Source organism: Anarrhichthys ocellatus, unplaced genomic scaffold, assembly GCF_004355925.1.
Source record: "Anarrhichthys ocellatus isolate YVR2014 unplaced genomic scaffold, GSC_Weel_1.0 scaffold18, whole genome shotgun sequence".
Lineage (NCBI taxonomy): Eukaryota > Metazoa > Chordata > Actinopteri > Perciformes > Anarhichadidae > Anarrhichthys > Anarrhichthys ocellatus.
Window position 1 is genome coordinate 4394865 of NW_022280048.1, and position 21491 is coordinate 4416355.

General features: G+C 41.5%; 1 protein-coding gene across 2 annotated transcripts in view; it reads right to left on the bottom strand.

The window, feature by feature from the left end:
* The window catches only part of gabrb4 (gamma-aminobutyric acid type A receptor subunit beta4), a 49342-nt gene extending 39689 nt beyond the window's left edge, over window positions 1-9653 (bottom strand). The window contains exons 1-2 of one of the 2 annotated variants that reach the window (XM_031856909.1): window positions 8153-9653; window positions 6076-6170 (exon numbers count right to left, since the gene is read on the bottom strand). In XM_031856909.1, coding sequence (XP_031712769.1) covers window positions 6076-6170; window positions 8153-8235 — 178 coding nt within the window. In that variant the 5' untranslated portion in view covers window positions 8236-9653. The remainder of the gene's footprint in view (window positions 1-6075; window positions 6171-8152) is intronic. The other variant, XM_031856910.1, reaches the window with a different exon arrangement.
* Between the last annotated feature and the right edge of the window lie 11838 nt (window positions 9654-21491).

Consider the following 21491-nt stretch of genomic DNA (forward strand, 5'->3'; position numbering starts at 1 on the left):
CTGGGCTGGGTTTTTGGTTGGATAATTTTTTTTAATCTAACGTACTCTTGCTAATTTATCAACATTACAAACCCTAGCTTTAAATTGCTTACCAAAAAATACCACGAAAGATTTAAAATCAAAGTATAAGGATATTGTCATTTTATCCTTTTATTATTATCAAAATGTTCCCACAAAAAGAATCAATTTATCCTAACAACAAATAGCTTGACTAAATGCAAAGCTTATGCTTTTGTGCTAGAACAGAGAATAGAGTTCTTGGTAATCCACATCGTACGTAAAAGAGCACATTCGTTGCATTCGGCCGATACTCATTAGAATCCCTATGCCAGCTGTAGTTGGGGATAAACAGGAAAGCAATCCAGGCACTCCAAAATCTTAGAACAACGAGTAAGGAACTATATTTTAAAAGCTCTTAAGTGGCTAAATCATTGAAAGAGCCAACATGTTTCGACCAGAGTAGGTCTTTGTCAGGACATTTAACAAACCGCAGCTGTAGTTCACTCCTCTCAGCTGGGTAAACTAGAAAAGCAAAGCAAACTGTAAATTTTGTAGAATGTCCCCGAGTGTCGCTGAGCTGTACACATGGGACTAACTAGCAGCCATAAAAGCATAAATACCTTAACAACAAGACATGTTTAACTCAACAGGAGGATGTTTACAAGTGAGAGCTTTGCAAGAACCCCAGCGTCACAGGAGACCTTACAGGTAAAGAAGGCTCACAGCAATCAGGGGTCGATGGTATAAACGATCCTGTTCGTTATTGTGAGGAGGCTCTACCCTTTGAGTCTGAACTGTCTGCCATTCTCTGGTCTCCTGGCAACAACACTGATGGTACCAGGTGCCCTGGTGTTTTGTGACGGGTGCTGCCATGAGCAGTTTTGGAAAACTGACACTATCATTGTAAGTCATGTCACAAATGAAGATGGTTTCAGTGCAATTTAAAGACATTCTTGTCTGCCATCTTGACATAAATGAGACCGGGCCCTACTGGGTTTGGAGCTCAAAGCAACTTGCAGCTCATGGTTATCCGCGGCATGAGAAGGTGCAGGAAACAAGACAAACCTGTCCTTGTCCCTCTTAATCTTCTCAACCCTCCTTCACTTTTGCTCTCACGTTTGCTCTGTTAAACCACCGTGATGAGGGGCCTGGACTGCAAACCCTTTGTTGTGATGACGGCATGAATTTACTTTAATTAAACATCCACAATTCAAGGGGCAGATGAAGAAAAACAGATATTTGAACAGACTGCTAAGGCGTGAATGGAGATGGTAGAACTAGTCGTTGGTTGGCTTTGTTCTCTACTTCCTTGTCAATATCGGGCAACCAGACAATTGGTTATGGCTTTTCAAACGAGAGGCACCCGAATGTATCTCCTCCATGATTTGCGATCAATCACAGGGAGGTACAACCGTTCTGGTCCCCCAAAGAATGCATTTTTCTTCCAGACACAGTTTTGTGCCGATATAGGACGTATGGCAAAGGATCAGGTCCTCCTCTATTCAGTGTTTGAACTGCTGCTGGAAAAGGGCGGGAAACCAAGGGAGGGCAACCATGTACCAGGGTGATACTCAGTAACAGAAGTCTTTGGTTGGCCGGAAAACCAGCAGACAGTCTCCAACAGAAGGTTCTGTACACCATGATCATTAACCCTTCAGAGCAGCCTGTCTTAGCGTGTCTCTAAACACACCGTAAAATTCAGTGCTCCAACAAGTGGTACAACTCTGCCACAATATAGACATCAAACTGTCCTCACTTATTGGATTGGCTGTGAACTTTGAAACTGGACAACCAAGGCTTTGGATTACGGTGGTTCGAAGAATAGAGCTCTTTTAAACCTCATTCGTAATTCCATTAGCAATGTCCCAGCGTTCCAATCTCTCTCCCAACACTCCCAATAAGCTTTAGTTCCCTACACAAATTAACTGACAAACAGGCCCAAATTACCCAAACACATCCTCACACATGTCATTGAATCATATGCCTAACCAAGAATACTTTTTTTTTAAAGCATTTGCCCATTCATTATCTAGTTAAAGCTAGCGTACAAGAGACATTTGTGTGTGAGAAAGTATAACTACAGCAGGAGAAACTGGAAGTAAAATGTGTTCATCCTTATTTCATTAGGGTTGTATATTAAATAGGAGAAGATAAACAGCACTGAGATAGCAAACATTTACGGTGGCACTTTCCATGTCTATAAAGCATTATTAAAACTCTTACAATGTGTTATATCGTGCTTACAGCACTGTATAAGCGTAGTTATAAGCACCGGTACATACTCTGATCACATGACTTATATGTCAATTATCATAATACTTGCTGTTCACTCACTGTAATTTTTTTTGGAAGGCTAATAGTGTATTCAAATTCCCATAGCTGTAACACTTTATAATCTTTCATAATTTATTATAATCACTATTATAATATGCCTTATTTCCTTACTAGTACCCAATGCCAACTTAGAGTAACTTATAATCACATAACAATGACGAAGGCAGAGTGTAATACAAACATATGTGCCATTTCTCCTTACAAAGCACATCTTTCAATTCCGGTATTGGATTATGTAGTAATAATATTATGCTAATATGCATAAATTTGATTTTACACTCTCACACCTCAAATGCGTACCAAAAAAAAGTAGAAAAGAAAACGATATTTGAATAATTATACTTTCTTTGCCGGGTATGCAGTGGTCGGGTTATCTTGCTGAATACAAATCTAAGTAATGTAACAATCAGGTTACATGGGGGTTGTGGTCTATGATTCAGCTCTATGTTAATAAGTTACATCCAAGGTCTAAAATCTAAACAAGCAGATAATGAAAGGACAAGGACATGTTTTTTTTCTGCATACTAAATAATAATAACTATAATTACAAAAAAAATACAATTCGCTTCCCCTGCAAGATCCTGAATTCTGGGACAGCTGCCATCTGGGTCTGAGTCTCATTTTTTGAATTCCAGTTTGGCTCACAGGCCAAAGGGTGGAAGAGGGCAGGGTCTGAATAGACTGACTTCAGAGTGGGCATATCATCTAGGTGGTAAGGTCCCAACACATCATTAAGATCACATGGAAGCATTATTGCCAAACTCTTTCTGACCATTTAGGGCCATATTTTTCCAGCAATGTACACCTCTGAGTTGGTTTTTATATCAAATATGGGTGTTGGCCAAGCTGTTAGGAGCCACAGTCCAGTGTGTGTCCACTTTTGTGCCAAATTAAGACCCTCTCTGTTGAATCTCGAGAGCTGAAGGTCGTCAGCAATGTGTGTCACGACAGAAGTAGCTGACTGATGATGGAAATATAAAGACATGACGGACTACTGCTCACCTGGCCTGAGGGTAAAGCACAGTTACTCTCTGCCTGGGATACTCATTCTCTAAAACTTGCTCTCCCCACTCCAGTGCATTCACAGGCTGCTGTAGACAATAGTGCGCTGCAGCCAACAAATAGTTAAGCAACCAACATCGAAGTAGAAATGTTTGTTGAAATCACTTTTAAGTCAAGGTATCTCTAAAATATTACACACCTGCTAATAACGAAGTAAAATACAAAAAATAATTTAATCTAGAACTAAAAATCAAAACACTTCCTCTTTAATTTCCTTGGATTTTGCTGAACTCAGTTATTTAAGTAATACAAAATGGTGTCGTTGTCGTTAATCCATTAGTTGTTTATTTGATATAAAATGAAAGTAACCAAAGAATTGCACAGAGGTGAAATGATACAATAAATGTGCCAACATTTAGTTTACACTGAAAAATATCTTCAGAAGTATACACAGAAAAATACTGTTGATATATGCCTCTTTTACCCAATCGTCTGATCAGAATAAATGCATAGTTTTATAATTCATCGTGATTTCATAAACAAAAAGTTTTTAGTCATATTTATTATCAAAATCGGCAACAACATTTTAGCATTCTTGGTTACATTTTGTCGTTTTGTCTGCTTTGACCGGTAGAACTGGTGAGCAGAACTGTTGCTGGTGAGGAAGAAAAGAACATCTCTAAAGTCATTTAGATTAGTTAAAGTTGCCGCCAACTGTCATGAAAGCACTACTTGAAATGCCTTTTTACTGGCTGAGTAAGGTGTGAATATGTCATAGAAGCAAGCTGATAATTCCCCAACTGAAATTGGCTGCAAAGTGTAAATTTCTTAAATTTGAAATGTTCACAACTGTTGATTTAACTGTTTTACACAGTTGTGAAGGAGACATTTCTCTGCTTCTTGCTCTCATTTCCTTCCACCGAATCTATGAAACAACTCTGGAATTGCAGCGCTCCCAAACACAGAACGAAGACGTAACCTCAACTATAACATATTTTTACAATGGCTAACATCAGGCTAACGCATTTTGGCACACAAGCCTTCATCAGTGCATCTGTTTTTGGCAGAGAACCCAACCAGGGGAAGGTTATATGAGGAGGTGCACCTGCTTATGCTTTTCACTGCTTGCTCTCATTCTCATCAAGTGTGATGTGGTTGCTTAACTGACTGCCTCAAGCCTATTTGAAAGAAGATACTGGGGAATAGTATATATCTAATAGCCATCAATTAGATTGTATATGTTGAATATGATAATACTGATAATAATCGGCCAAATTCTGTCTAAAAAATGTAAATCGTTAAATTTGAAAAAATATCAAATATTCTAAATTATTTTTTAGCTTTAAAAAAAAAAAAGCCAACCAGTAAATTAAATATGTGAAGTTATTGAGGCCATGAACATTATCATGTATCATGTAATATGATTTGTTTAATGCGGTCCGGCTTTTTTACACATAACCTGACTGCAGAGCATGTTCCGATATTATGCAGGTGAGTCATGCAACATTGTCTCTCCCTACATTCAATCAAATAAATTTTTTCGATAACTTCAATGTCATGTCTGTTATTTCTGACTAAGATTTGAAGTAATTGTGGCTGAACAAGGGATGGTCATCAATTTTGAAAGCAGTTTTTTTTGTTGATATCTTTCCATATAGGATAGATGTTTTGTTTATATGAAACACTAGAGCGAGAGCAAATTCAAGTGGCAACAGACTCATTAACATCACACTCCGTTAACATGCCCTGGAAGTAAAAAGCCCTCTTTGTTTCACTCCTTTGTTTTTTAAAGTAGCAATAAGCTTTTCTGAACACAAAGTTTTGGGGCACGTGTACAGCAGAAACCAAAAAGCTGGTGCTGAAATGATTAAGTACAATGATATACTGTAGTCAATTAGAGCCATCAGTGTGGCTGTCAGTCAGCGCTGAGTTATGATGTCTTCAGTGAGTGGCCTTGCACAGACCAGAGCCCAGATGCCAATGTCAGAACCATGAAACAGGAAGCTTCATCTTTAAATTCATCCTACACAATGTAGATACAGGTGACAAACTCAATTTGCAAGAATAGTTTTTCTGGAAACCTTTAATTTTGATTAAAGTAGGCCTTTGTTGTCATACATCATTAGCTATCAGCCATTAGGCTAGTAAGCTGTTCAAAAAACCAACTATTTTTTATATTGCTTAACATATATTGTGGTTAAATCGTTTTAGCAAAACAATCAGCCCGAATGACACTAATGAGTTGTTCCCCCACGCCTTCTATTTTCATCAAATTATCAAAATAATTCATCATCCATTATTCTAAAGAGCGGATGTAAAAAGATAAAAGATAAAAGTTAATGGGGCAAAAGTGCTTTCCCTGATTTGCAAATCAAATGCTCAGAAAAAACTGCCATGTGATACAAAGACGCCATGAAAAACAGAGCATCAGAGAATCAGAAAAGTATCAGAAATCAATACGTTCACCATCCCTGGTCTTAAAAGAACAACGTGTTTGACTGCTCTTCTCCATGTGTGCTCTACTTCTCGAGGAGCAGCCATCTTCAATATGCGAATAGATGCATAGTAATGACGCGATAGCAGTCACATCAAAGCCGTCCCCTGTATTTTGCCACAAGCCCCTTCTTCGACGGATTTCAGAGGGATGACTCGTGAATATCACGGTGTACAACCCCCTGACGTGCACATATACCCTCGACAATAGAGACCCCCAAAAGAGGACGTAGCCGCAACACCTACCTCCAAAATCAGGCCTTAAACGGATGTCATATCCCTTCAGCAACTTGTCCACGGTGGTCTTGGCCAGAGACATTCCGGTGCTTCCAGTGGAAGAGCTGAGGGGAGAAACCACAAGTGTAAGAGCCATTTTAAGTAGTGGGAGAATACTGAAGATTGACTACTTTTGTCATAGATATTTTGTTCCTCTACAGCAAACCAACTGTACGATAAATGATTACTGCACTAAACAATGATTACTCTGTTCTCAACATCAATGACATGAATTGGAAGAGGAAGCCCTTACACCAACGAGGTGAGGATTTGACAAAGGGAATGAGGACTTAGGATGCATTAAACAACACACAACACACACATTCATCCAAGAATCTCTTTTTCTTCTAAAGTGAGCATTTTTATGTCATATTTCATCCATTTCATCCTAAATTTTAGTCAACTTCAGTTATATTTTTGCATTCTGGGCACAGTCACAGAAGAATAAACATTCACCACGCGAAGATTTTTAGCTAGTTAACGTCTTCAGTTGTCGGACAAATATATTTAAGCATGCTGACTGTGGTGTTGTCATCAGGAAGGTTAAAAAATGTGCCTTGTGTTTGCATTTACCCCCCCCTTTGGAACTCCACCTACAGTGTATTCATCTAATCAGTTTAAGAGCTGCATTGTAATACATTTTATTGATGTGGGTCCTTCAAAAAAGTGGCATTGAAATTAACAATGTTATAGTTTTGGTTTTTTTCGCTCAAGTAGGTGCTCAGTCTTATTTGTGAGCCATGTATTTAAACACAGCCTCCCATCGTGCTGTCAGAGGCTTCGTTGGTCTGAGCCTGGACTGGAGACAGACTATCCCCGGGAGGAACGCAGAGTCTGCACTCGTCTAACTGACACTTGTAACATTGGTGCCATGACCTGCATCACCTGACCGAGAGCGGATCTCCAGCTGAGGTTCCTTGTTAAGGGGAGGGTGTGCAATGAGCGTGTGTGTTTGTGTGTGTGTGTGTGTGTGTGTGTGTGTGTGTGTGGGGGGGGGGGGGGGGGGTAAAATTAAAATTGCCCCCCTGATAGGAGCACTAGCCCTCGGCTCAGTCACGGAAGCACTGTTCAATTAGCTCATAGGTAGTGCAGCTGTTCATCAAGCTGGCCGGTTACAGGACTTTTGGGTTTGACACCTGAGAGCATCACTATGAGCAGAATATCAATGAGACCTGAAACACATGCAAGATGACGCCCCTTTCTTTTGTTATTCCGGGTTATTGCAATGGGCTCAAAATGTCAAAAAATAAAATAAAAGGTGCGACCCAGTTGAGCTGAGCACCTGCATCTCATAAGCGAGGCTGCAGGTTACTGCAGCCCAGGAAAAGGAGTGGGCCACGAGGGATATGTATCAGTGCCTTTAACAACAAAACAATAAAGGGATTGAGCTGGAGATTGGGAGTGTGATGATGTTCTTTAAGGCCTGTGCAGTAATTCATACTGTAGGCTAAACATCTCAATACCGTATTAACGTTAACTCTTACACCCTGCCGTCTTTAAAACAACATTAGAAGAGGGATTTTTTTTTTAATTGATTTGGTTCCGGTCAATAAAATGGGCAATCACGTAGATTATATGAATAGGATTTGCGTTTTTAGAGATGAATACAATAAGTAAGCTTTCGGACAGTGTTGCCACAGCACTGGAGACATACATCTGGCTGCTTACCCTGGAGTAATCAATCGATCGTCGGCTGATCGATCCCATCAGCTAATCATCGGCCAACACTACTGTAGCCTAAGCTGTCACTTAGGCATCATACTTAGAGTCGCCCTTTCCAGTACACATATGTGTATATCCCCATTTTGATATCGGGAGTAGGTTAACATTTCACAATAGGCTTGATACTGTGCACGCGCATGTTTTTACGCTCGCGCGGGCCACAGCACCTTCTAATGGAGCATATATCGGCAGCAATGCCCCTAATAAGTAGGCCTGGGTGCCCCGTTTATGCGATTTGCCACATCTCAGCCTTTTATTGACCGGCAACCACGTCTGTTGGTGTGGACGGGAATTTGTTTTTTTGGTCCAAGCAACGTTTTCTTACCTTTGAACAAAGCAGAAGAAGAAGGACAAAGCCGCCAGAGCAGAGAAAATTCCACATAATTTATCTTCTTGACGACCCAACATCTCCACAAATCCTTAGATATAGTTTCTATAATCCAACCAGTCCAGTGGTCCTCCAGAAAATTCACAAAGTAAAAACGGGCAATTAAAAAAATAATTGCCTTTAAAAATGTCGAAGAAACTAACCTACATCTACGCGTGCGATGTGTTCATTGTATTAGGCTTCTTGGGTTGTTGTTGTTTCTTTCTTTTTTTTTTAAAATCTCGTAATTGGCCCCCGCTGTTTTCCCCGGCTATGGAAATCCGTGCAGGTCACAGAGCCCCTCGACCAACACCAGAAGATCAGACATCTTGCTCAAAAAACAGCATACACAATACTTTTGAAAGTGATGACAAGTATTCTTCCCCTTAAAAAAACAAACACTGGCATGAATGACTGAGCGGCAGGCTCTTGATGATCAAATCGGTGGATGAAATTTCCCAGTCCAAATCTGCAGAAGAGGCATGGTTCCAGCGATGCTCTGGCGCCAGACTATTCCACAACGTGATGCTGGTTAAAAGATATTTGTTTGAGCTGGAGATGCTGGTCGGCTGAAGGGGAGCGGTGGGTTTAAAAAAAAGAAAATTGAAATCTTCATTCCCTTTTTTTTTTCTTTCCCCCCCCCCCGTTGCCGCTGCTGCTGATGATGTAGATCAGCGCAAAGTCACTGAGGGGAAAATGCACATTGAAAAAGCACTGGGTAATATCTGATGCAGACGTCAGAGCAGGCTATATCAACTCCTCTGGTGGAAAAAAAAATAATAAATTAGATGCCGAGAAATATGGATGGCCCCCTTATACGACAATGCATGTATCACATCTATCGTGTCAAAGATGCGTACCTATTTGGAAAAAAAAGTCCACTTGCCTGCGCTGTCCAACGCTGAACGGCGTTTCAACACGTTAGTGTGGGTCCGCTCCGCTTCTCGTGGAAACACTGAGCAAATGACAGACATTCAACAGTCCGAGGAGACACGACGAGGATATCTTGTCTCCTTTCGATTGTCTTTTTGAGTTCCTAGTTGAAATTAAAATGATGTCCTAGCCTACTGGAGGGGGGGAGAACGAGGGGAGGGGAAGGGGGGACACCTAAGGTGAATTCCTTAGCGACAGTGTGTCCATGCGCTGAATCGCGTCTGTCTATTCTCTCTGAAACCCATTAGGATGCTGGGAGTGTGTGCCGGTGCGTTTTCGTGCATTTCTTCCACTTTGGCACAATTTTTTTTTGTTGAAACACGCGCACAGACAGACACACACATACGCACCCAAACACACAGATAAGCGCGCACACACTGCGTGAACACGCGCAATCTTTTTCTTTAAAAAAATGTTTTTTCTCTGTTTCTATTCGTTTAGTTCCTCATTGCGAACCAGGACTCGCTCCTATGTATTTGAAGCAAACACATCCTTACTGGAAACTGCTAAGGCGCACACCACAATTGAAGAATCACACAAGCTTGTGTTTTGTTCAGAGGAGGAGGAGGCTTTCTTCAGGGATCTCTGTGCTGTCCAGTTGCTAAGCAACCCAGCCAGCACTGATGCAGTTGTGGTGATTCGAAGGCTATGCGCAAAGGCTCATTTAAAGGAGTAGACCCGATGCTGTCACCACCGGGGTGTCAGTGGGACAAAAGCAGACAGCAACTGATGTACCGTGGAGCCATTTCTGTTATGATAGGGTTGTGGTGGTGTGGGGGGGGAAGCCATTTAGCCTACAATAATACATGTAAAAGAAATGTGGCATGTCAGGGTTATCACACTCACACTACTTTTTCTTCATCATCATTGTCCTACTCCTCATCATCACCATCATTGTCAGGGCCACTGTGATGAATCAATCAGTCAATAGCTTTTTTTAAACATGTTAATGCTCAACAGGTATTTGTTGCTTTTGACTGTTCTCTGCAGTCATCCGAACCCATATGAGTAGAATTCAGTTTGTCCCTCCCATAGGTGATTTCACAGCACTGAACAAGTGGGTTATGAAATGGCAAAGAAGAAACATGTTTTGTGTATGAACTATAATTTTTTTTTTTATTACGTATTTGAGTGTCAATGTAAAACAAAAACCAAAAAGTAGAATGATTATACATTTGTATTTTGGCTTTTCCGTGCTCGAGCGTCGGAAGAGACACAGCCTTTTAACATGACTATATTCAATCCCCCAATCATAAGTCTGACATCATGTGGACATTTTCAAAAAATAAATGGCATTGCAATTACATACTGGGCATCAAAAGGGCAACACCATGACTGACCATGACCTGGCACCCAAGGGTGAGCAATTAGCAGAACATGATCTGCAAGACACAGACTGGCTTTCACAGTCCGTGGCCTACTTGTTGCATCACATGAGTGAAGAGTTGTGCCTACAAGCTTTCACAGCCTGATTGTGACATTATTGGGAAGTTCAATTTGTGACAGGTTTACATATTTTACGTACTTATATGAAGTCAAACCATGATGTTTTTACGAAACCTAACTAAGTGGTTTTCCTGGCCTAAACCTAACCTTAAATTGTTTCCGTGGGGGTGCCACGTAATGCATTTACCCACCAAATTAGCATTAGCATACCCATCGAAGAAGACCATGGGATGTCGGTGAAAGCTTTGGGAATAGTTAGGCAGTGGGCTTTGAGTTAAGTCAGTTACGTTCTTAAAGACTATTTGTGCAGAACAGTTTGCCTTCGAGCTTAGTAACATTTGCTGACCAAAGTTAAAATCTGGCTAAGAGGGTGGTGTTTCTGTGCAGCAGAAGTTTATTAAAGGCTTCGGAGAGAGCACAGTATAAATGTCTGATGTTGCATTGTCTTCAACCACTTAGGAAATCATTTGAAGCAGTCATAGAAACTTTACAATCTCTAATACTGAATGAATTTATAATTGAAAAAGCTGAAAAGGGGATCTATTTTTCTATTTTTGCTAAAATGAGGGTGATCTGAATTTTTTGGGAGAGCAAGGGAGGGTCTTTATTTTTTCCATGCTCCTGATTTATATTTAATGTCATCCTTTTCTTATGGGATTTGGTGTAAAAACAAAGCAAACAGTACAGTGCTGAAGCCCCTTAGCAGCCACTGAGTGCCTGCACCCCGTTCACTTATTCAGTGACAGTGGTTAAATAATATTTGTTTAGCAGCACGGTTAACAGGACACACCATTTGTTATGTTTACTATAATTTTGGCGAGTGGAAATTCCTCATGTGTGATTTGGGTTGTGTAAAAATCAGCATTAACATATTAGTCGTAAAATTTGTTTTGAGTTAAGAGGGGAGGATCCAAAGAAACATTAATTAATAACCCTCCAGAGTCTTGTTTTTTAAGAAGTGAAACACCCACTCACACTTTTTTCATACAGTCCCTAAATGGAGAGGATATTGTATGTTTGTTTGTAACCTTGTAAACCTAGTAATTCAGTGGGCTTTTACCTGTGAATCCGTGGTAGATACTTATCTAGTACCACATTGGTTTTCAAAATGGGATTCAGTGATTTAAATGCAAATTATTCACCAGGCAATTTGAGAATAAACTAGCTTGACGTATTCTCGTTTTTTAATCAGTCTATTCATGCATAGGCGCCAAGGCAACAGTAATTGTGTGCTGGATAATTGCTGAAAAAGCAGACCATGTCCATATATGTATTCTTTTTAGACAGTCCATCTCCCATAGGTTATGTTAGTGAGAGCCACAGTAGTGCAGCGTGCAATAAGGAGTTAGAACCTATGTGGCACCGTGCTAGGTTGATCCCTTCAACGTCTGGGCATGCTCAGTCCCTGTTTTTACGCCATAGTCGGCCTCGCTCTCGATAGTGCTCCCGTTCACAGCATTCCCTGATTACTGCAATTACCTTTAATTGGCATCTATGACAAGGAGATCCCAGCCCCTGGGATGTACCATGCTCTTTTTTGCTCCATTCATATGTTGCATAACACACGTGAGTTTCTGGGTCACCCATGCTCCTATGATATAAATAGTATCACGTGGTTAATGCATTGGTGCCTTCCAGTCACTCCCTTTTCCTCCCGCTGTTCATATCTGTCATACACCCCAATCCTCTAAGTAACAGATGATATATTTAACGGATGTGTTTAGAGACGTTTCAACATGTTTCATCCTTTCTTCAGGCAACTTCACCATTAGCCAGTGACATAAGTGAAAGTGTGTGTTTCGTAAAAGGGGCTGACTTAATGAGGGTTCGCTTAATGCTAAAGTGTTGTGGGACTTTGCGTACTCCCTTTGATCAGAGATCACAATCAGGGCTTCTCATGGAGAAGTTAGGTTTCATTCAAGGCAACGCAGTGTGTAACCGCGAGGTGAAACGACAGCTTGAGTTCATGTTTGGTCCACCTCACTGTGAGAGGGCTCTCCTTTACTGGTTGAACCACAGCTGTCTCGCCTTGTGTTGGAAAAGCAGAGCAGGAAACCTGCCTGGAGAGAATGACTGCAATATTGGCTGAACTTGTTGACCTTTGTCTTTAGTGTATTGTGTTACCAAGCCCAGACTTAGTGTGTCCAGACTGGCCCACTCACATCTAGTTTAATTACATTGCAGTATCTTACAGTTTTTTACTTTACCGTGTTTAAAATTGTGATTTAAAAGATATATATATGACTACCAATCACATACAAATTTAATATAAAGCGCCCATTCTTCATCTGCTCCATCGCATTGCCACCTCTCCGGTTTAAGATTGAATTGTCACCTATAAACAAAAGTCCGGTTTAGTTGTCACAGTTGGTTTCCGACTAAGGTCCCGCCCCTGACTGGGCACTTAGCCAATCGTAGTTTTGAATAATGTGGTGGGTACCTGCGGTGGCCAATCACATTTAAGGCTATTCAATGGACACGCCATTGCAGATGGAGGAGTGGTCGATGTGACTTCACCAGGACAATGCAAACTGTCCCGAGCCACCGTCATGCTGCTTAAAGTGAAGCTATATCCAAGTGGAAACCAAAACATATGCATTGAGACACACAGTTTGCCGGCGGCGCTGTAAGATCCACAGGTGTTTTCAGTTCTCTCGATTCCCCCGGCCACACGCAAAGCCAAACCCCTCTCAAATTGGGAACTTATTGACCTCCTGAGTCACTACCTAATTATCTGACTATAAAGTCAGAGTCAAGTTAAAAGGTGTGATCGATGCAGGCACTGTGCCGGGTTCTGTACATGGGAGTTCGAAGGCAGGTGAGTCAGCTTTAATCTGTATAGGCGTACTGCATGTATGCACTGTATGACTAAACTTGATGATTATCCACTGTTCACCATGGAATATTACACTGTGATCACACTGGCAGCTCAAAGCAGCGCCGCATGAGCACGCCTCCCCGCTGTGTAACAGTACACCTGGCAAGCTTTGAGAAAATGAAGGTTCAACTTCAACAGCACACCATTCATTGACCGCAGTGATGAGATTGGAGGCTTTGAAAACACACGGCTCTGAAGCACTACCTAGAAGCAGGCTACCAGGCAATTGTTGCTATGCTACCGCAGAAAGCCCAATCAAAGTGCAGTGTGTTGCTCGTTGAGGCTGAACTGCACCACAATGTTCCAAATACTTGTGAGGAGCGCTGTTTACACTCAAACCATAGAAAGCACACAGGAGAGAGGGGGGGGGAAACACATGCTAATGCTTCCGCTTGGTCCATCTCAGGTTTCTGCCGGAAAAAAAACACAATCATGTAAACAAGCCAGAATGATGCATCATGAATAATACCCTCTATTGATCATAACACTGTATGTGGTGCACTGCAGGATGGCAGATGAATATCCTGTGTATTGGTTTATGACCTCAGACCGAATGACATCCATTCATGATTATTAAACACAGACATAAAATTGACATTCACCTTCAACATTTAGTACTTTGTTTCACACTCGTGTTAAATTGCTCACAGCAATGTATCAATGTTCCAACATAATTGGAAATTAATGAATACGTCCTGATTGACCATGAACAAGAGAGTCGTGGCCCTTTAAGGACAGGCAGGGAAAATGTAATACATATTTCAAGATGATCAATAGCGATGACATGAGGTGCTTGTCGTCAGGGGGTCTGAACAATACTAATCAGACTAAGCAAAAGGTTGGATGTGTCACACCACCGTCCATAAAAAAAAATATTCTGTGCAGTTTGTGCAATTACATGCAATGTAAGCAGCTTAACACCTACCTGTTCAGCCCTCTAAGTGAGAAAACTAAGAGCCTGCCCCCCCCCCCATCCCTCCCTCCCTCCCCTCCTGCAGGCGCCACACAGCTAACTGACCTGAAACACTCCTCTGTCCTCTCCACCTGAGGAGTGCACATCTCAAACAGACACGTGGCTCGCCGGGGCCCCAAAATTAGCATGGGCGGGGTGCAACACTAGATGCTAAATGGCTATTGATGGAGGACAAACACTAATACAAATCTGTAATTCTGTCCCCCACCTCGCCCGTGTCTCCCTTTGCGACTCTCAGTGCGTTTCATTTATAGAACATTTGGGGTGGTGCATATTTAACCAGACCCTTGTGGCCTTTTATTGATACAATCAAAAATAAGTAATTTAGTGTTTGTAAAGGGCTGGCACGAGGTTAATCTTCTCAATGGTTTATCAATATCAAAACGGCACGTCTGTGACGCGTACGCCGTCCGCCAACGTCTTTAGTTAGTAACTGGCGTTACCTCGCTCTCCCTCTTGAGAATGAGCATATATGCAAGTGTGCTTGTTTGTTTTTGCATGTGTGAGTAGGTACAAGCAGTCTGCACGTGTATGTCATAGAGCCCTCTTTGTTTCTTTACACTTCATGCATTTTTTATATTACACATGTCTTTCGGCTAGATTTCAGCACGCCATTGATTTATCTTTTATCAAACACGCTCTCAATGTATTTCTCTCCGCGAGGATGGCTTATAGCTGTAAGGTGGAGGCTTCATTTGGTCACTCTCGTATTCCTCTGGCAAAAGGGCAACTCATGTAATTCCCTTATTTGCATTCAAAGTGTCCTCATTTCAGTTTTCCTTAAAATTGAAATGTCAAAGCCTGATGCAACAGCCTTCAGTTGTCTCCAAAGCACGCAAAACACTGAATGTCAACACCAAAGCAAAAAGCTACACCCCTAAAATATGTAGCATTATATAAATAGTAGCGTATAGTCAAAAATAGCACCGTAGCATCCCTTCCTCTCTTCCTATCTGTATTCTACGTGGGATTTCTACACGGAACCCCAACGAGAAAGGGTTAATGAATTCCTCACACAGATAGATATTGCCATGGAAACAGCTGCGTGACTGCTTGCAGCTTGTATACACACAGGAGGGAAAAAAAAGAAAACAATGGAGCCAAAGGTATTTTAAAATTCAGCAAGCAGAGGCTTTCCAGTGCACATAGCTGCATTTAAGATTTTTATTTTTTATTTTTTTAAACAAGCACAGAGCCACAAAGAGTGAGGAATAGCCACCTTGCACCCTCACCCCCGTACCTCCTCCCTCCCTCCCCCTCTCTCTCTCTCTCTCTCTCTCTCTCTCTCTCTCTCTCCATCTTTGAAAATTCAAAGGAATGTGATTGGCATTGGAGATGCACTTGCAATAGCCAAGGAGTTAATGCATTCAAAAATATGAGGTCTGGATGTGGTAGATGGGAAATAATACTATGCTCTGTCATTTCCTTTGCAATAACAAAGTACACACAAACACACACACACACACACAGCCACTAAAACACACACATGCGCACACACGCACGTCCTAACACAATTCCAGCAGAGAATAATTAATTCACAATATGAAACAGACCTAAGGCAATGTGCCTCGCGGTTGAGCTGAGAAAGAAGGAATAGATTGAGGGCCGTGATGCTTATTATGCTCTCAAATACAAAAATGTACCAACACACAAAACCATGCGTGGCTGTGCACACACACACACACACACACACGCACACACACACACACACGTACATGCAATAATGATTTGTCCCTCAAAATTATACAATCCTGCCCGTTTTTTTTTAAATAAGTGGCACAGCACACTATGAGCTGGTGGGATAACCTAATCCACTCCCGCACAAAAACATGTTCATTCAGTGCCATTAGCCATCCTCCCAATAGCAAGTCAATAGTCTCTCGCACTGCCCAAATGGACTTTTCTGCTTGACTCTGCAAATATGACTCTATAGGTTGGTTCCTGCTGCATTCACTGCCGACACTCAGTTGCCGAAGCAAAAGAAGTGTGTTTAGATTCATAAATATTTTGAGATGCATTGAAAAGCTTTTAGGTCCATAAAGTGGAGTTAGCATAGTGATGCAAGGAGCTGTAGGTGCAGGAAGCACAGAGCGCAGAGTGTTCAGTTAACAAACAAATAGAGAAGATAAATAAACAGCGACAAGCAGAAGCATTAAAACACCGATAAGCCTACGTGTCGGTCTGTCCATTTTGGACTAAAAGGTTGTTTTTTTTCTCTTTCTCCTCAGAAACAAGAGCGAGGAACTCTCCCAGGAACTGAACCAGGATGTGTCCTGTCCATTAAGCTGGATGTAGAGTGTGTATGCTCCATTTTTCAGGTACAATGCTTCACGTTGTGTCAGTTAATTCTGCTATTTTCATATTTGAGTTGCTGTCTCTTTTGTGATTTGTGTTAACATTCTCTGCAAGAAAAAAAAAGGACATTTGCTAAAAAACACCTTTAAAAGAGCCTGTGATGTTGCTTTTCACTTGCTCCCTGTTGAAATAGCGATGCAGTCCAAATGAAACAGGCACAGATGAGTGTTCACATTCACTTGTGACAGAAATGAGTTGAAGCTATTTTCAGAAATCAACAAACACGAGCTATGATTAGTCGGGAAATGTCACAGGTTGGGGCTCACACGGGACCGGTCGTTTCATAATTTCAACTCAGACCAATGCATCAACCCATTCTGTGAAGTTTTTGGGCCACATTCATTCAGGTTAATTAAAAAGAGATGGACTTCAGCGATCCCCTCATGACACAGCAGGACGAACTGTGGTCAAGTATAATTACACAGCTGTAAGCAGATCATAATTGGATAATCAATTTTTAGTAATTCCTTTTGGGATCCGATCCTCCACTGGGGAGTTTTTAATTGATGAGAGCGCACAGCTGCCAAGAAGTTACAAGATTAGGTGACTATCATAGCTTATCACGCAAGCACAGAGAAGTAAGTCATAAAGCAAATTAGTGGGAGGCTCTGTGACTTTGTCAGGCAGGTAAGCGAAGAGATATCATCTTATTTGCTAAATGAGCCATGGATGGACACTATCATGTTTTTTTTTATAGCTAGACATTACACGCCCCGGCTTAACGGTGACATGCAGGTGAGATATTAGAGGTGCATTTCTGAGGCCTTTTCCGTCCACAATCGTAATGCTTCTTGTAATCACAAGCAAAGATTGTCATGAATTCAAATGAACTCAAATGAACTCAGTGCTGTAAATATACAGCAAGCAGCCGGTTAGCTTAGCTTAGCATTACGCATGGAAAGAGAGGGCTCTGTTCATAACTTGAAACAACTGCTATGATGAAGCATTTAGCACCTTAGATGTCAGACTGCCTTCTCTGATTACGTCATGGAATGAGAGGTTTACACGGCTTTAGAAGTTGCTGTGACTCGTCTCACTGTCTTTCAGCAGGCAGGAGGTTCTCAGCAATGTCCTCAGGTCAAAGGTCTCCATCAACCACACCTCCAGGAGAACGACTACCAGCTGCTGCGGCTGACATAGAGTCCATTCAGAACTCCCAATTATTTCTGAGACACTAGAACCACATGGGAGTGGAGTTATAAAAGAAAATATAATGATTAGCTACAGGAACACAAAGAAAGGCACTATTTCTCTCGTGATGCCGGTCGGTTGCACATGACACCCTCCTCCATCTCGAGGCAGGTGAAAATGGAAGTATGCAGGAGGGAGGAAATGTCTTGAGATTTCAATGAACAGGAAGATTCAATTTCAAAATAGAGAGAAAATCCAGGACCTTGATGAGTTGTGTTGATTCACTTGTATTGATCAATAATCCTATCAACCCAGCGCAGATATACTATGGTCATTTGGTGCGACGGGGCAGTACAATCTTACTTATTACCCCTTTACAGTAATGTGGAGCTGTTATTTATTGCAGACATTATTCAGACTAATATTCGTTTTTGCGGTTGTACTGACCTTGAGCCCCTGTGCTATCACCACCTTTCTTTCATTATAAATATCTGGACGTGTGGCACGCACTCCTGAAATCAACATAAATTGCACTTTTCAATGAAAATGTAGTCTCCAAATTAATAAAACTGAAGAATTCAAATAAAAGAGGGACACTTTTCTACTGAAATGAAATGTCAGTGAAATTGATTATATTTCAGTAGTTGTAAAAGCGATCTACCTCTTATTATGTTACTGGTCTGTAGCATCTGGGAGAAAAAGTGCCGTCTTCGCAGTTTTTGGTTTTGCTTCACTGAAGCAGTCGGTGAATATATTATATACCTCTGATAAAAACAGTATGCTTGTGTCAACATCATTTTGTGAATTTATTCATCTGTACTTTAAAGTGCTAAATGAAAAAATCAAATGAACGGAGCACTACACTCACATTATACTGTGAACCAACAACAATCCAAATCCTAAAAATAAAATATTTTCATCCATGTTCTGTATTTGTTTTAAGCTTTTATGCAGATGGTTTTCATCACCTGTCACTGTCATCTAAATTTAACTTTAAGAATGATTAAGTTTAAATGTTCTGATGACACAATGCATCCCATGACCAACACCTAATTCATCCAATAATGACAAATGCTCCCTCTGATGTATCAAACCTATAGATTTCGGACCAGTAGCAACATATACCGTTTCATTTTACTTGTTCTATTAACATCCGAATACCACTAAGAGATAAATATTGCTGCATTATGTCTGTATATAAATTATTGTCCTTGCAAATTGAACTTTAAGTGTTGTGCCCAAACTTAACGGTGTCACAATAACACTATAGCGTTGCAATGACGACGTGATTAATTGCCCAGCATCCCCACTTGTTAAATTATATGACAGTGGTTCCCAACCTGGGAGGCAGGACATCAACCAGGTAAATCTTTAGCTATCGGATGGGAAAGCAAAAAGAACATGTGTCTGCAACACCCAATTTTGTCTTTTAATCGTTGCTTTCCTCTTTGGAATCATGAGATCATTTTACCTGTAATAAGTATTCATTCATAGCATGTAGTATGCGGCTCTATGTCAGCATAATGACAACCTTGTGAACGGCGGTGTTCATCGGCCCGTCATTGGGTGTGCCAGCTCTTGCAGCCTCCACCTCATTATGTCGTTGAGCTGCCCACGCATGTTGCTTTGAGCTCCAGTGTTTGTCTGGCCCCCGTGGTTCTGTACGATGTGCTATCTTGAACTGCTGAACTTGATGTGTCACTGTTGTACATGCTTTGCAGTACTTTAGAGCTCGAAGATGCCGAGACGCTTCGCCTCCCAAGACTTCACAAATTTTCCTTTTTGTTTTACGCTCTGGTTCTTCGTCTGTTGAATCCATTTTCACACTTTTTTGTTATGTTGAAGGGCGAGTTGAACTTTTCACCCCACGGTCAAACAACTTAAGTTTGCATCACCATTGCCTCTAATACCCGTGTGCACACTTCAGACACAGCTGTCTGCTGACCAAACCTTCCCTTGACACAAACAGCAAATCACAGGCGATCTGCCAACATGTCCTTTTCTGTCAACTCGTCCACTTCTGTTGACACACTTATCAGTTTCTACCAAAATGCCCATGTTCCAGGGCTGCAGCTAGCTGTAGAAATACCTGTAACTAGCTATAGGCCAACATGGAAAACTACCACAATCTCAAACATCATCTCAGGGGCCTAATACTTTGACTTTACCATGTTGCTTCAGTTCTGTTACAGGCTTCCACCTTGCCAGTTTTATCAGGACTGAAGCCATTAATCACATCTCAGTCTACAGCCCAACCTGCCTTCATAACCTTTGGTGTGGCCTGGCTGACAGCTCCATTGGTGCACCTCCACAGATGTCTAGACGACACCAACATTTTCCCTTCTCTATTACAACTATGCCTGCTTCCCCGACTTTGCCGTCAAGCTAAAGCCATCCTTTGGTACTCCCAAGAACGCAGTCAAGCCTTCCTTGGCTTGATGAGACGGAGATTTTGGAGCCTCCTACAGAAACCATGCAGGCTAACTATTTAGGCCCCCAAGGCCAACAACAGTCTGGAAGCAGGCAAACCCACGCTTCTGAGCAAGGCCTTCGTAACTCCTCAGCCATTCAGCTGGACAAATAAATGACTGTGCCCACACACTCAGGGCCAGAACACCACACTAACTATGGTACTTTATGTTACTGGCTGACCTGTACCAAAGGTCGGTCTCAGGAGAGGGACACCAAGACCTGGATGGCCATTGTAATCCAGAACCTGTTTAATATAATCATGTTTAATGGGTGAGGGAGCAGAGACAGTGGTGGGCTACTGTTGCAGGTGGCTTATGTATAATGACCCACAATTACCACCACCACCATGTCTTGTGGAGAGTAGTGGAGTCAAGAGTACTATTCAGCCAAGACACGGACAACGTCTCTATCAAAACTTAGTTGGCTATCTTTGCTATCTGTACCAGCATAAGATATTAAGTCCTAATAAACCAAATTAAACAATGATATTGTGTTTTTACTGTAACTGGTGTGAACACCCTTAAGTTAAATCACAGCCAGGGGCCAAGACAGGTATTTAGTATTCAATGGCTTTTGAAAAACCCTCTGACCTCACAGGATGACTGGTTACCAAAACGCTATCCAATCAACATGATGATCAATCATTATCCACCAGTTGATAAGTTGTACGATTTATTTATAAGCTTACTTATGACTGGGCGATTAGCCTGAAGGAAATCCTCAGAAAAATGCCTCCCTCTATGGTTTTCACAAAACATTTCTGGAGAGTCAAAAGTCCTTCTGAAAAAACATCTTCATATTGAAGACCACACAACATGGAAGCCATCATGACACCATTGTGATCAGGTAGGACGAGGGCCCTTTTAGGCATCGGACCCATTATCTTGTAATCTATGTGTGGGTATAAACTACACCATTTATCGGCAAGTGCCATTGCTGACGTCCTGGACGTCAATATCTTAATTAAATCACACAGGTCCTAGACTGCTGTGGTGTACTACAACATGCTGCATCTCTCTCATATTTCAGCCCTGTGATCCCATCAGCAGCAGGAATAGCCCCAGTGTCACTTTCAAAGAGGAAATCCCCCCATGCTGGAGAAACGGGAC